This window comes from Eucalyptus grandis, chromosome 10 (genome assembly GCF_016545825.1).
Source record: "Eucalyptus grandis isolate ANBG69807.140 chromosome 10, ASM1654582v1, whole genome shotgun sequence".
Taxonomy (NCBI): Eukaryota; Viridiplantae; Streptophyta; class Magnoliopsida; order Myrtales; family Myrtaceae; genus Eucalyptus; species Eucalyptus grandis.
Genome location: NC_052621.1, coordinates 23,519,917 through 23,536,577, shown reverse-complemented (window position 1 = coordinate 23,536,577; position 16,661 = coordinate 23,519,917). Strand labels below are relative to the sequence as shown.

The following is a 16,661-nucleotide window of genomic DNA, read 5'->3' as shown; positions in this document are numbered from 1 at the left end:
CGGTAATAGAAAGCCTAGAATCGATAGTAAACACTGTTAATTATAATAATAGTTCTGAAGCGTGCTCTTCTATTTTGCTTTCGTTCTTTTTATGACAAGTGTACTCTCAACAGGCGTCAGGGATCAAAACATTTGAGGTGAGATTTAACTAAAGCTGCCATTCGAAATGGTCCCTAACCCCTTTGGGTTCTAGCTACGAAGTAGGTATCATCCCACTTAGGCATGTTGCCGAAAGCCTACATGGTCCCTAACCCCTTTGGGTTCTAGCTACGAAATAGGTATCATTCCACTTAGGCATGTTGCCGAAAGCCTACATCGCAGTCGCATTTCACTCAAAATTACAAATCGACGTACTTGCCTGTTGGCCGACCATCTGACGCTAGCTTGTCTAGATAGCGCCACTCAATTGGCAAAAAGTAAGCGAACCGTTTGAAAGTGCGGAAAAGCTAGTTACCAAGCACAAGCCGGAACCCTCTCTAGTCTCAACAACCAACATGGCGATGTCCAAGAGCTATTCTGGTCTGGATGGGAATGGCAACACGTCTCTTTCCGAATTATAAAGAAAGCTGCTGTGCTTGGGTTGGTGTTTAAGGGCTAATGACGAGGCGATCCCAGAAATCGCTACCCGACGTTCTCCACGAAACATGTCCTAACCAATTAAATTCCTCTGCCTTGTGGTAGTTGACAACCTTAACTCTCTCATCACTGAATCACCCAGAACTAAATTTCGTACGAATCACGTGGTCCATCGTGAACCCACGTCCCTCACCTATTACTCCAATGGCGCCTCCTAATGAAGTGTCAAGCGACTGACGCTCGTTGCCCAGAGAGAGGGAGAGGGAGAGGGAGATGGGCAATCCCAAGAGCGTCAACGAGGTGGGCTTGGATGACCTGGTGGAGGTGGGCCTGTCCAGGGAAGCCGCCGCTGAGCTCGAGCGGAAGCTCCGGGAGTCGGTGGCCCGAGCCCGGGGGTCCGGGACGCTGTCGCCGGGGCTTGAGCTTGACCCGAGGGAGGTGTGGAGAGAGCTGGCGAGCGCCGGGGCGTTGAAGCCGTCGCACCCGCACCGGGTGCATCAGCTGGTGTACTACTCGGTGTACTCCGGTTGGGACGCCTCCGCTCGGGGCCCTCCTCTCTACTGGTTCCCTTCTCTGTAAGGATCCTTCTCTTGCAGCTCATTTCGCGGATTCTTTTCGTTCCTTTTGTCTTTGTTGGGTTCTTTGCATGGACGATGTAGGATCAATGTTGAAAGATAGTGTCTGAAAATGTGCTTTCGGTGGTGCTTGGCACTTTTTCTTGGAATGGCGGTTACTTGGTTGATAGAAGTAGAATGAGCCTGGACACACTCTAAGGAGGCAAGGGAGAATGTATAAGAAGGAAAAGGGACAGCGAGTTTACGTGGAGTGGGTTGATGGCCTGGTTGGCAATTGTGAATTCATCGAACCACTGGTGAAAAAGGTGATGGTCCGTATTTTGCACTTAGCGAGCGTAAATGATGCGATTGGCCTTAATTTATAACATTTCTGTCTTGGGGAAATAGATGAATGTTGCTAGTTGTGAATCAGGACTGATTCCTTTTTCTGTTCAAATCCTTCCAGATGACTTATTTGTGCCATTTGCAGAGTTAAAATATGTATGATTGGCTGAGGTTGTGGTGAATATTTTGCTACAAATCTTTCATGCGTGGCTCTCGGAATTGTCTGTGAATTTAATCATTTTGTGTTCAAATCTAAACCGATGCAGTATTCCTTTCTTGACAGGTCCCAATCAAAAGAAACAAACTTGGGACGCCTCATGGAATCGCATGGCAGAAAGCTTCTGGGGTCATCATACAAGGATCCCATAACGAGCTTTAGCCTTTTTCAGAAATTCTCCGTGGAGCATCCTGATGTAAGTCGGTTTCTGTGTACTGGAAAGAGCCCACTTAATTTGTTCTCCACTTAGAAATTTCCATGGCTCCTAGCGACTTTCTATGCTCATAGTTTATCGGATTCTTTTAACTGATTCCAGGTCTACTGGTCGATAGTTCTTAATGAACTCTCACTTTCATTTCATTGTCCCCCAAGCTGCATTCTCGACACCAGTGACAAATCAAAGCCCCGGGGTACGTGGCTTCCGGGGGCGGTATTCAACATAGCTGAATGCTGTTTATTGCCCTCACAGCAACAGAGGAGAGGGGATGACAGCATAGCCTTAGTATGGAGAGATGAAGGCTATGATCACATGAATGTTAACCGTATGACACTAAAAGAGCTTCGAGAACAAGTAATGTATGCTCTTCTTCCTCTGATGCTAGCATAATTTTGCTCCTGTGAGAGGTTGATGTTTGCAAAAAGCCACGCTTACCTTTTTCCTAAGTTCTCAAACGATGAAATCAAATCATGGTTTTGGAATCAATGCCTGTCCCAAAGTGCTAATTGTTGAAGCACATTGCACTTCTACCCAGACAATCAAACTCAGGCGAGTGCTCACACAGCCTCGATGATGTAATTTCATTGTCCGAGAACTTTGGTTAAATAAATTTTCTCAGCACTTGGAGGTGCATCTTCAAATTTTGTGTGCCTATTCGGAGTTGTATTCATAATCAATATGAAATGTGACATAATTTCAAATCTTCAAAAAATGCCAGCTCCATTGGTTTCTCCTTACTTTTCAAATCATTTTCCTGTTCTTTTTTTAGCATTGTGCTTGACAATGACGAGACTGCAATAACCACATTACTAGATTCGAAAACTTTTCCAATCAAGTAGATTGCCTCCACTATCCTTGCGCCATTGACCTCGGTTGAACTATTGCTCTTTGTAAACTAGTAAGACTTGCCAGTCCATTTTCACTTTGCTGCTAACAGAAATAGAAATACAAGCAGGTTGGTGGCAAATGCTCTGGATGCGACATTCTCAAAGGGAGACGCGATTGCAATCGACATGCCAATGACGGTCCATGCTGTTATCATATATTTGGCAATAGTACTTGGCGGATTTGTTGTTGTATCAATAGCTGACAGTTTCGCATCCAAGGAAATTGCAAGCCGTCTGCACATTTCCAAGGCAAAAGGAATCTTTACTCAGGTGACCTCTCATTCTTGTGAGTTATCAAGCTGTCTGTAATTGCTGTAACTTTGCTTGGAGCTTCTGAGTTCTGATATGTCAACTTTAACAAGAGCTGAAGCAGAGGGAAGTAGTTATAGCATATGACAAAGTTACACCTATCAACGAAGTTACACCTATTGATATTTATATAGGAGATTTCATTACAGAAATGCATGACTTAAACGTGGGAATCTCTTTAATATTCTGTTGGTATTAATATGTGACCCTATTGCTTTATTAGTCTTTAAGCCAAAAGCTTGCTTTCACTTGTCAATGTATCACCTAAATTAAGTTTTATTTCCTTCAAGTGGTTGCTGGTTCAAGTTTTTTCTGTATTATTTAAGCAGGCTTCAGATAAAATTTTCAGCTCGCACGAAATTTCATGCCTCTTCTATGAGTTAATTGCAATACTACAGGAACTATAAATTATTCTTCATATGTTTCAGGATTTTATACAAAGAGGAGGCCGGAAGTTTCCATTGTATAGGTAAATCGGTCACTTCATTTCTTCTTTGTAGCGACTTTTCTCTTGATAATGAACCCATTGCATAAAAAAAGGTGAAAATGGAGGAGAAACGGATCGAGCGTGTCTGACAGTCTCGTTCCATCTTTTCCCTTACGAGTTTTAGCTGTCATATCATCTCACTTGTCATATTTGGCTTTACTCTGACATTAAGTTCTTATCTTGTGTAAATTTACCCGTACTTTACTGTTCAAGTCCCCTAGAGAGGGTACTAGAAGGCGGATATTCTGTTAACGAACTAACCGCGGGTGTTCTTCTCCACCCTTGCAGTCGAGTTGTGGAAGCTAATCCAGTGAAAGCGATCGTGCTTCCTGTGGCTGGAGATGGCGTGGGCGTGAAGTTGAGAGAGCAAGACATGTCATGGAAAGCTTTTCTTTCACAAGTGGATCATGTTCCAAGGTATCACCAACATTTGCATTGCCCAGTATTTCCACAAAAAGAGTATGCAGGTCGACAAGAAAACCTATTGTTGGCTATCCTTGAAGTTTTTAAATAACATCATCCCTATTTCGAAAGTCTTCTGAGTAGTCATGAACTTGTGATCGTCGGTTGAGAAGATGTGACATGCACAAAGTGTGATTTCTGTTACTTTCTGCAGAAGGCATTATTACCCAGCCTTTTACCAAAGCGCCGACTCTGTGACAAATATCCTCTTTTCTTCCGGAACGACAGGTTGTGTAAGTTGAAGATAGCGCCTTGTTTACACCTAACTTTGAGAATTCTGTGATGTAATTCCTTCCTGCGAATAATTAGGAGAACCAAAAGCGATACCCTGGACTCAACTCTCGCCTATCCGATGCAGTGCTGATTCGTGGGCTTATATAAATATTCAGGCTGGAGATGTGTTCTGCTGGCCTACAAACTTAGGGTGGGTCATGGGCCCGATTGTACTCTACTCTTGCTTTCTAGCTGGTGCAACTCTCGCTCTTTACCATGGATCTCCACTAGGACGTGATTTCGGAAAATTTGTTCAGGTGAGGCCTGCGGTCCTTGCGGTTTGCTTTTTACTTTGCATGGATCACCCCTTTTCCTTTGTTTTCTCCTATCATGGAGAAACATATACAAGGCCATGCTAAATTGTTGCGGGCTAGATTTTGTTATTGATAATGCTAGTACGAATACCTAGAGAGAGGTGAATAGGTGTTTAAAATAAACCTTGACAAATAAATACGGAATAAAATAAGTTGCGAGTAAAGTCCAAATAAAGATCAGAGTTTGATAAATGAGCCACTAGACTTTTGGTGAAAATTCAAAATCGAATAAGTGATGGAATAGATTTTTGCGATACTTAAAAAATGTGCAATAGATAAAACTGAAAAGAGTTATAGGAAAAAAAAAATTGCACACGAGATTTATAGTAGTTCGGCTTATATTAAGCTTACGTCCACTTTTTCACATTGGCAGCCTTCTGGCTGGAATTCACTATAGTATCGGTAGAGAAGTACAATATTTCGAGAGCAAATACTCAGTAGAAAATTTCTTTTCTCTTGTTAAGTCACTCTTCTTGTGATTTTCTCTCTTGAATACAATTTGTAAGAGTTGTTGAAGAATAAGTGATTGGAAATACTTCAAACTTTGGAATTTCAATTTTCACACACTATCTCAAATAGACTAAATGGCCTCCTTAAATACTTCTTCATGCCTCACTAGCCGTTGGCATTTTCCAAAAGAATTTCTTCCAATCAATCCATTGGACAGAATCAATTAAGGAAATCTTGTAGCCGTTTGAAGATTGAAATGAAAATCCGTTGATTCTGATTGCTTATACAATCAGAATCTGTGTTTTCATAAGTAGATGCTTCCCAAAAAGAAACTTGTCTTCAAGGTTGATTTCATCAATTTGTGATTGATTCCATCAATGTATTTATAAAAGGTAAGTGAGATTTTTTGCTAGAGAGCCAGATATTAAAGAATAAATCCCTATTATGTTCATACTAAATCCTTGTTGTAAAATCAATAAATCTGAGTTTGATTATATTTTCATTCTAGATTTGTTTCAGTCTAGATTGCGTCAGAGTGGGAAAAACTTCTGAAATGAATAGACTTTGATAAAAGTCTGCAATATAACTTCATAAGTCTATTATTCTTCAGAATCAGAATAAGAATAAGAAAAAGAAAGTTTTGTTAACTTCAAAACCTAGTGAGATTTTTCTCAACAATCTCACCATTTTTAATGGTGACAAAACTTTCATGCAGATTTAAGTATAATATGAAAGTTATCCTGCAAAACAACACTTTAGCAGCACATGATAATTGACAAAGATAATAGACAGTAAGCACAATAAAAGTCTGCATAAAATACACATAGTCTGCACACATAAAACACACCAACCAATAGTTTGCGTAAAAAGAACACCAATCACACCAGCATAGAAAAACTCAAACATGCACCAGTCAAAGCTTCAAATCTGCAAAACTCTCCCCCTTTTTGTCAACAGCAAAAATGAGAAAAATAAACAAGCATAAAGAAAAAGAAAAAAAGTTGGTTTCGAAAATGATCAAGGTTGCCTAGGTACACGAACAAGTCGGAAATCCTCCAAAGTCTACACGGTCTCCTCAAGCTTAGTCAGGCATTGACGGAAGACAGTCTCAACCTTCGCTAAATTTTGAGATGCCTGTTGATTTATGTTCTGAAACTTATCATCAAGAGATTGTACCTTTCCAATGAAAGATTCTTAGATAGTACCGAGAGCAGCATGCAACTTCTGGATTTCAACCTCCATCCCATATTACTGCGCCTTAATCTCCAAAAGGAGTTGCACTATCCAAGGATAGTTTGAGTCTGATTCAGTTTGGGCACTAACTTCTGCAAAATGTACTAGTGAAGTATCCAAAAGTGAAGGAACATCGACCTGAACATGTGAATTTTGGTGCTTCCCCTGAACATGTGAATTTTGGTGCTTCCCCTGAACATTATCATCTTTGTCCTTACCCCTAGAAGATTCTTCAGGGAAATGAGATGCATAAATATCTTTAGCATCTATAGGACATCGGTTGCTTCCATCACTTGTAGTTGGTTCTATAGGCTAGTTAGTAAGAGGAGTTTTGTTCACTTACTCCCCCTGTCACAGTGCCTTCAGTTTGAGGAAAAGCTCATTCTCCTTCCTGCACTCCTTCTCTTCTAGCACTAGTTGGTTGACCAGTTCCCTTGGTCTTCTCTCTAGCATCTCTTGCACTAACTGCTCTTGTACCTTTTTCATTCCTTGTCAGAATGATGCTATCCCTTGTTTAGATTCGCATCTCCTTATTCATCATATGAGTCATCCTCCTTATTCTCTTTCACTCCAGTTTCCTCTCATTCACTTTCTTCTTCAAGTTCTTTTTTGCTATCATCCTCTTCCTCTTCTTCAAAATTAGCTATGCCACCAAGAGGATCTCGCATGGCAATGTTTGCCATAATATCAGAGACAGTCTCGTCTTCATCTTTCTCTTCTTCATCTTGTAGAAGAAGAACAGGTCTTTTTCTTTTTGGAGTGCACGAGACAATGTTTTTCCCTTTGCACTTCTTCACAGCCATAGATTCTATCTTAACTTTGCTATTAGATTCATTCTTCAAAAGTTTCAAGGCTCTAGAGAGATCCTTTAATCTCATTTTGAGATCATTTTAAGTTCAATTTGCATGGGAAGAATGGTTCTGGAGCAAAAATTGGATGGTAGTTGAATCTAAAAGTATCGGAAAATTTTGGTTACCAAAGCTGTATACGAAAGTTGTCTCTTTCCCTTAATGACAGTTTTGTACATGTGCGGTAGAATTGTGTGAGGGAGTGAGAAAGCAACTCCATTGCAAATGGCCCACATCATTTTTGCCTCGAATATGGAGACATCAATTTTGGAAGCAGTTTTGAGTTTGATGCAGTTGATGACGATCTTGTGGAGTAAAATATTATAAGCAGACATCCTAGAGTGAGTAATGCTTCCCCTAGGAATTTTGTCCTTCACCAAAAACTTGGTAACCTCTTCGTTGGACACATTGATGGGCAAAAATCCACTTCTTTCTACTCTAAGAATATCGGCAAACAAATTAATATCAACATTAAAAACTTTATCACTCACAATAAATTGAATATGAGTAAGGTCCAGAACAGATATGTTGGAATAGAAATAAACAGTCAATTTAGGATAAACATTAGATGACTCTACACAGAACATTTTCATTTGAAGTTTGGCAAATTTCTTTCGCAAATTCACCTTGATGGAATCCAGAAAATCAAAATCTAGCGTTCGAGGGTTGATGACCTCTCTGTTCAGCATCTATGCGTAGACCTTCTTATGTTCCTCCAACCGAAACAACTTCCCTTTTGTTCTAGCGATTTCTGTAGCAACACCCATTTTGGGTTGGAAGTTTTTGAACACCCTCTCATCATCATCTTCCCTTTTACTCTCAGTCTAACCCTTTGTACCAAAATGAGGATCAGCGGGAAAGTTTGAAAATTCCTTTCCGCTCTTCCAGCCTCTACTAGCCCTAAGTTTTCCATGTCTCTCAAGAACAAAGTTTCATTCCCATAGCCATTTTCTTTCGAGAATGAACTTATGAAATCCATGGGACTTCCTCCCTTTTTTAGAAATTCATAATGTTTGAAATGTACCTTGGGCTTTCTTATGGAAAGACGAGTCGCTTCCTAAGTAACCTCTTCCTCCACGGATGGCCGATTTGTGCTTTGAGGTGATTCATCTCTGGTGAGATCAAAGTGCATCGGATCATCAGGCACAAATTGAGGCCTGCGACTAGTAATGCGAGAGGATTTCCTTTGATAAGACGTCGAAATGGACTTGGAAGATTTTGATGACACGTTCGAGAGTGATCGAGTGAAAAATTTTGCAGAGAATGTGAGACAAGATCAAGAGAAGCAAAGATTTGAGAGAAATAATAGGGTTTGCAAAAGAGTCTGGATATTGGGGAAAAAAGGATCGAAGACTTTATTTAAAGAACGAACCAGGCCAACCGACCAAGCACCAAAGAAAAAATTCCATTTAAAAAAAATTAAAAAGTAATCGTCAATAATTTTTGAAATATTAATTCCAAAAAATCAGCTGAGATATAACAATTTCCAAAGGCAAGTAATAATTTGAGAATAATCATACCTATTCAAGAAGGAAATAAATTTACGCGTCAAAATTTGAAATATAACTATCTGAGTCTGAAAGGGCTTTCAAATGAGGTTTCCACCATAGGTTGAACTGATGAGTTTGCATGTCCATAAACTTTAACCAGATGTAAGAGTAATATTCAGCTTTTCACTAATGAACTCAAATGATCCTTTCTCCAATGGCTTGGTGAAGATATTTGCCAGTTGATTCTTCGAATCAATGAATTGAACATTGATTTTGCCATTTTGTACATGGTCTCTTAAGAAATGATGGCGAATTTCAATATGCTTTGCCCTTGAATGAAGAATAAGATTTTTGGTGAGATTGATCACACTTGTGTTGTCACATTTGATTTCAGTGCAAGGTTCTTCTATTCCAAAGTCCTTTAATTGTTGCCTGATCTAAAGAATTTATGAACATCAACTTCTAAGAGCTACATATTCTGCTTTTGCCGTTGAGAGTACCACAATGTTCTGCTTCTTTAAGAACCGGGACATTAACATTTATCCCAAAAGTTGGCATGTTCCTAAAGTACTTTTCCTGTCAACTTTATAACAAGCTAAATCAGCATCTGAGTATCCAAGTAATGTAAAGTCTCATTCTTTTGGATATCATAGACCTAATTTTGGATTCGTTGCAACATATTTGATAATATGTTTGACAGCACTAAGATGAGATTCTCTAGGATCAGCTTAGAATTTAGCACACATACACACACTGAATAAAATATCAAGTCGTGAAGCAGTAAGGTAGAGAAGAGAACCAATTATGCTTTTGTATGTCTTTTGGTCTACTTTCTTTCCATTTTCATTCTTGTCGAGTTTGGAAGAACTTGACATGGGAGTCTCAATCTTCTTACAGTTTTCCATTCCAAACTTCTTGATAACATCTCTAGCATATCTCTCTTGATAAATGAAGGTATCTTTCTTTGATTGTCTGACTTGTAGACCTAGAAATAAAGTTAATTTACCATCATGCTCATTTTGAAGTCTTCTCGCATATACTTTGAAAATTTTCTTGCACAAATTTTCATTAGAAGATCTAAAGATTATATCATCTACATATATTTGAACAAGTAAAAAAGTCATTTTCTTCCCTTTTGATAAACAAAGTTGTGTCAACCATTCATTTTTTTGAAACTATTGCTTACTAGAAACTTACTTAGTCTCTCATATCAAGCTCGAGGTGCCTGTTTCAGACCGTATAAAGCCTTCTTCAGTTTGTGGACAAGTTTTCTGGGATCTTCGAATCCTAGTGATTGTTCCACATAAACTTCTTCTTATATGAACCCATTTAGGAATACACTCTTGACATCCATTTGGAATAACCTAAAATCATGGAAACATGCATATGCTAGCAATAATCTTATAGTTTCTAACCTGACTACAGGTGCATATGTCTCATCACAATCTATTCCTTCCTTTTGTGTGTAACCGTTTGCAATAATCCTTACTTTATCTCTTGTTATTTTACCTTTTTCATCCATCTCGTTTCTGAACACTCATTTTGTTCCAATCACAGATTTTCCTTTTGGTATTGGAACTAACTCCCAAACATCATTAATTCTGAATTGTTTGAGTTCTTTTTGCGTTACTTCTATCTATCTTTCATCAGATAAAGTTTCTTCTACTCCCTTTGGTTCTATTTTAGAAATAAGAGCTAGAGCACTTGAGTCTCCCTTTACTTTGGATCTGGTACGAATCCATTCTTCTATATCGCCAATGATGAGATCTTTAGGATGGCTTGATTTGTGTTTTCAGTTATTGCTGAATTTGTCATTGTCTGCAAGGGTTTGCTAAACATCTATTTTCTTTTATTCTTATAATTTTTCTTCTGCTTGACTTTAATCACAAGAAGGCTGAGGTTCCTTGGGGGAATAAGACTTCATTAAGTCTAAAACTAGCTCAGATTCTTCAAGTTGAATCTGGTCTTGTTGGTTCTAGACATTTTCTTGAAATTTGACATTCATTGATTCTTTGACAGTCTGTGTACTCTTGTTGAAGACCCTATAAGCTTTGCTTGAAGTAGAATAGTCAAGAAATATTCATTCATCCGATCTTTCTTCAAATTTCCTGAGCCGATCATTTCTATTCTTCAAAATAAAACACTTGCAACAAAACACATGAAAATAAGAGGTATTTGGCTTTTTCCCTTTGTAAACTTCATAGGAAGTTTTCTCTAGGATGGGCTTTAAAAATACTCTGTTAATTATATAACAAGCAGTGAAAATTGAAAAAAAAAAGCAATAAAAATTGCTTCTGTCCAAAAAAGAGAAGAGACTCTACTTTCAATTAGCAGAATTCCGACCATCTCCTGGAAAGACCTATTTTTCCTTTCTATAATTCCATTTTGTTTTGGAGTGTAAGGAGAGGAGAAAACATGTTGTGAACCATTCTCATCATAAAAATTTGCAAAGTCTTGATTTTCAAATTCACCCCCATAATCAGTCTTTATATTGGTAATGTCATAACCTTTCTCATTTTGAACCTTCTTAGCAAATTTTGAAAAATATGAGAAGGTTTCTGTTTTATTTGCCAAGAAGAAAACCCATGTAAATCTTGAATAATCATCCACAACTACCAAAAAGTACTTTTTACCACCGATGCTTTGAATTCTGGTTGGTCCGAAGAGATCTATGTGAAGAAGTTGCAAGACGTGATTAGTGGAAACATGATTTATAGGTTTAAATGAGCTCCTGACCCGTTTTCCCAAGATATATGGAGTACATAACTCAAACTTTTGGTACATCATTTTGGGAAGATCACGAATCAGCTTCTTAGACGATAGTATAGCAATTTGTTTCATACTCACATGTCCAAGCTTACAATGCCATATATTTACTTCATCTTGAATTGAACTAAGACATTGAGAACTCTCTGGACTTATGTCTAGAAGATAAATATTGCCATATCTTTGCTAAGTGAAAGTTTGGGAGAAGCTTGACTAACTCTAGAACATATATCTTCTTAGAAATTGATTATGAATCCTGTATCACATAGTTGGCTTATGCTTAGAATGTTGTAGTTCAAACCTTTCACCAGGGATACATTGTTGATGATCAAATTTTCAATCCTCATTGTTTCATGTCCAATAATTTTTCCTTTGCTGTTCCCACCAAAAGAAATATTTCCTTCTCTTTGTTTTTCTAGTTTAATGAAACTGCTTGAATCTCCAGTAATATATCTAGAACAGCCATTGTCCAAGTACCATTTACTTTTCCTCTTAACAGTAACCTGCAGTAAAAAAAAATCTCAAACTTTTTTTGGTACCCAAATTTTCTTGGGTCCTGGTGAGTTAGTTCTAAAAACAGCATTTGTCCAATCTTTTTTAACATGTCTCTAGACTTTAGGACATTCATTCTCAAAATGTTCTGAGTTATTACATTTAAAATATTTAAGAGCACTCCAACCAATAGGTTTTAAAAAAAAAAAATTGAAAATAATTTTTGTAAAAAGATTTTGGAGGTCTTTGTCTAAGTTTCTCATTGATTTTAGGAAAATTGATTAAAAGAGCACTTTCTTTATTCATACCCAAACAAGATTTGTTATAATAGGGTATTTGAGTTGAATGAATTATCTCTAAAGTTTTTGATCCTTTGGAGAACTTTGTAAAAATATCTGAAATCTCATTTTTCAAACATTCATTTTCTTTAGAAAGGAAATCAGTATTTTCTTTCAAATCATCAAAATCTTTTTTCAGATTCTCAAACTTTTCTCTCCAAAAATTATCATGTTGCTTGAGTTTTGAATTTTCCTTCTTTAATTCGGAGATCCTTTTAAGAGAAGATTTGAAGTTCAAGCAAAGTTCATCTATATACTTAAAAACTTTAATAGGAATTTCTGAGTGACTCACCTCGATTTACTTGTTAGATTTTGACTGTGTCTAAGTCTGAGTCTGACTTTGATTCTAAGTCTGATTCTAAGTGAGCCATCAGACAGATATTTGCAAACTCCTTTTCACTTTCCTCACATTTTGTGTCACTCCAAGTTTATGCTTTTAGAGCTTTCTTGTATTTTTCCTACTTTCCTTTTTTCTTTTCAGCAAAGGACAGTTAGGCTTAATGTGTCCCTTCTTCTTGCACTCAAAGCATATCACATCCTTGCTAGATTCAACATCTTCCATTAATATTTTATGGAATTTTGCTTGCTTTGCTTTTTCCAGTTCAATCTTCTTCATTTCCTATTCAATTTCCTGAATTTCTTTATCATGAGAGCCAGCTCCTCGTTGTCCATATCATCGTTTGTGTCTGTATCATCAGAATCAAAATTATATTTAAGCGCTATTAACTTCTTACATTTTGGATCCTCTTTATCATTGATCTATTCTACTTCATATGATTGAAGAGTGCCTATCAGCTCATCAACAGAAAGATGCATAATTCTTTATGTCTCCCGAATTGATATTTTCACATGGTTCCAGTCCTTTTAAAGTTTTCGCATAAATTAGTTGATCTTCATTGGGGCAGAAATTGGTTGACCTTGATATGCCAACCCATTTACAATTTCTGTAAATCGACTGAACATATCTCTAATAGACTCTCTAGTCTTCATTCTAAAGGATTCATATTGGCCAAGTAAGATTTTTATTTTTGTCTCCTTTACACGATCTATTCATTCATAGGTGACATGAAGTCTATCTCGGACTTCTTTAGCTATTTTACATGAAGAAATTCTATTATATCCAATATGAGACAAGGCATAGAATAAAGAATAGATGACTTTTGCATCAAAAGCTTATCTCTTGGTAATTTTTGCTTGGTTGGATTCTTCAGCATTATTATCTAAGACTTCTTCCCTTGTCAGATGCTGAAGCTGCCTTTAGGTTGATTCCTCTTTATACAACATCTCATTTAAGAGGATCTCTAGATCTCAGGAATGCCTTTATTTTATTCTTCCACACACTGTATTTTTTTCATCAAAATAAGGTAGCTTGGTATTGCTCTGCTCCTCCACGAGTCCTGGTGCTAAACAACTAGCCACAGAAGATCTTTAGCTCATAAGTATAAACACTTCAACAGAAAAGCAAAAGGCTTTGATACCAATTGATAATGCTAGTACAAACACCTAACGGATGATGAATATGTGTTTAAAATAAACCTTGACCAATAAATGTAGAATAAAATAAGTTGTGAGCAACTTATTAATAAGGATCAAAGTCTAATAAATAAGCCACTAGACTTCTGGTGAAAATTCAAAATCAGATAAGTGATGGAACAGATTTTTGCGATACTTAAAAAATGTGCAACAGATAAAACTGAAAAGAGTTAAGGGAAAGAAACAATTACACATGAGATTTATAGTGATTCGGCTTAGATTAAGCCTGCGTTTACTCTCCCACGTTAGCAACCTTCTGGTTGGAATTGACTATAGTATCAATAGAAAAGTACAATATTTGAGTGCAAACACTCAGTGAAAATTTCTTTTCCCTCACTAAGCCACTCTTCTTGTGATTTTCTCTCTTGAATACAATTTGTAAGAGCTGTCATTAAAGAACAAGTGGTTGGAAAGACTTCAGACTTTGAAATTTCAATTTTCACACACTATCTCAAATGGACTAGATCACCTCCTTAAATACTCCTCCATGTCTCACTAGTCGTTGGCATTTTGTAGAGGAATTTCTTCCAATAAATCCGTTGGATAGAATTGATTAAGAAAATCTTGTAACCGTTTGAAGATTGAGATAAAAATTCGTTGATTATGGTCACCCATACAATTAGAATCTAGGTTTCCATAAGTAGATGCTTCCCAAAAAGGAACTTGTCTTCAATATTGATTTCATCAATTTGTGATTGATTCCATCAATGTATTTATAAAAGGTAAGTGAGATTTTTCATCAGAGAGCTAGATATTAAAGAATAAATCCCTATTAGTATCCTTATCGCAAGATCAATAAATCTAAGTCTGATTATATCTTCGTTCTAAACTTGGTTTCAGTTTGGATTGCATTAAAGTGGAAAAGACTTCTGGAATGAATAGATTTTGACAAGAATCTGCGATATAACTTGAGAAGTCTACTAGTATTCAGAATAAGAATAAGAACAATAAAGTTTTGTCAACTTCAAAACTTGGTAGGAGTTTTCTCAACAGTTATCTCAGCATACATGATTTTGTAATAATAATGTTATATCGATTCTAAAATATTTCATACTCCATTTTTAATAATATTTTTGTATAACAGCAGCGCAATGCGCGGTAAACGCCAGCTTTTATAGGCAATTCTAGTAGCTTTGGATCAATTCTTGTAGTTGGCACTGGCGGATGGCACTTATAAAGTTGTTAACCAGACTTTCTCTCCTGTTCCTGCATCTATTTCAGGATGCAGGAGTGACCATTTTGGGCACAGTACCAAGCTTAGTAAAACCATGGAAGAGCACGCAGTGTATGGAAGGACTCGATTGGACAAAGATCAGGTTTTCTTTCTTCTTTTCATCAAATTGGTCACATGATCATCAAAGTGTTTTGTAAAGAAGTAACAAGATTATGAATGGTGGTTCAGGTCATTTGGCTCCACAGGGGAAACATCCAATATTGACGACGACCTCTGGCTTTCTTCCAAGTCCTTCTATAGCCCCATTATAGAGTGTTGTGGTGGCACGGAGCTCGCATCATCTTACATTCAAGGAAATCATCTGCAGCCTCAAGCTTTCGGAGCATTTAGCAATGCTTCCATGACAGCCGGATTTGTCATCCTGGACGACCATGGAGCCCCTCGAGTAAGATTCTCTCTAGTAAAGGAGGTTCTCTGTTGAGGGATGCGCACCAACAGTGTTTATAAGCCTTAGTAAAAGCTAATTGAATTTAGTATGAAGACCATCCCATTTAGCTCTTTACTGTAGTACTCAAACAAATTTCTCAGGGCGTGGACATGGGTATTTCACCAATCATGGCTCTTCACCGAGTAGTCTTAATTGCAGGTTCCACAGGGCTGCTGGAAACTGCTTCAGATGATAAATTTTAGGAATAACATATTTTAACAAACCAGTCAATCCCTTCTATGGTACATAATTAATTTCTTGTCTCACTGCGTACAGCCAGATGATCAACCTTGTGTTGGCGAAGTGGGACTGTTCCCTGTTTACATGGGTGCAACTGATAGGCTGCTCAATGCTGATCATGAAGAAGTTTACTTCAAGGGAATGCCGACATACAAAGGGGTGGTATGCCATGTTAATTCGTGGAATACTTGCGGCTTACTCATTCCATTTTCCTTCTCTGGATACGGATGTTTTGTCGCTACTGGAAATTTATGCTTAGTAAACTTAGTAGATTGATGGAAGAAACATGACTTGAGAAATTCAAACGAACTTGCAGCAACTGAGGAGACATGGAGACATCATTAAGAGAACTGTTGGAGGGTACTATATCGTACAAGGGAGGGCCGATGACACAATGAACCTTGGTGGCATTAAGGTACGACGCTTCAAATTTCACTCTTTATAAAGACGTCTGAAAGTACTTAAGAACTTTGCTGTTGTACTAAATTCGATATGCCGGCGATATGTGGTATAGCGGTGGAAGGCAAAGTAGCTACAAGCTCTGATATGGTTCTCCTGGGTCAAAAGAATGTTACAGCTTCCACCTAAAACTTTTTACTTATGCTGCTTTATGGGTCTACGAATTTGTTTTCCTCTTCTAATGCGGACCAATTGGTATTGCAGACTAGTTCTGTTGAGATTGAGCGGGTCTGTGATAGAGCAGATGAATCTATACTAGAGACTGCCGCAATAAGTCTAGCGCCACCAACCGGCGGTCCAGAACAGTTGGTTGTCCTCGTGGTGCTCAAGAAGGGGTGTAAGGCTGAACCGAATGATCTGAAGATGAAATTCTTGAAAGCCATCCAGCAAAACCTCAACCCTTTGTTCAAGGTTTGATCCTTGAGATGTAAATGCTGATGCATAAGTGCATTTTGAAGCCGCTCATGCTTTGCTTTTTGTGAAGTAAAAATTAAGGTCGAACTCAATGAA

At 37.7% G+C, this 16,661-nt stretch overlaps 1 protein-coding gene across 3 annotated transcripts in view; it reads left to right on the top strand.

Moving 5' to 3' along the window:
- The first annotated feature begins 490 nt into the window (after positions 1–490).
- LOC104429320 (probable acyl-activating enzyme 18, peroxisomal) overlaps positions 491–16,661 on the top strand; it is a 39,900-nt gene continuing 23,729 nt past the window's right edge. The window contains exons 1-13 of one of the 3 annotated variants that reach the window (XM_039303352.1): positions 850–1,151; positions 1,759–1,888; positions 2,009–2,268; positions 2,865–3,066; positions 3,534–3,574; positions 3,881–4,009; positions 4,209–4,282; positions 4,364–4,584; positions 15,013–15,107; positions 15,194–15,410; positions 15,729–15,854; positions 16,009–16,107; positions 16,356–16,562. In XM_039303352.1, the coding sequence (XP_039159286.1) occupies positions 850–1,151; positions 1,759–1,888; positions 2,009–2,268; positions 2,865–3,066; positions 3,534–3,574; positions 3,881–4,009; positions 4,209–4,282; positions 4,364–4,584; positions 15,013–15,107; positions 15,194–15,410; positions 15,729–15,854; positions 16,009–16,107; positions 16,356–16,562 (2,103 nt within the window). Of the gene's footprint in view, positions 1,152–1,758; positions 1,889–2,008; positions 2,269–2,864; positions 3,067–3,533; positions 3,575–3,880; positions 4,010–4,208; positions 4,283–4,363; positions 4,585–15,012; positions 15,108–15,193; positions 15,411–15,728; positions 15,855–16,008; positions 16,108–16,355; positions 16,563–16,661 lie in introns of all 3 variants that reach the window. The other 2 variants (XM_039303354.1, XM_039303353.1) reach the window with 2 other exon arrangements.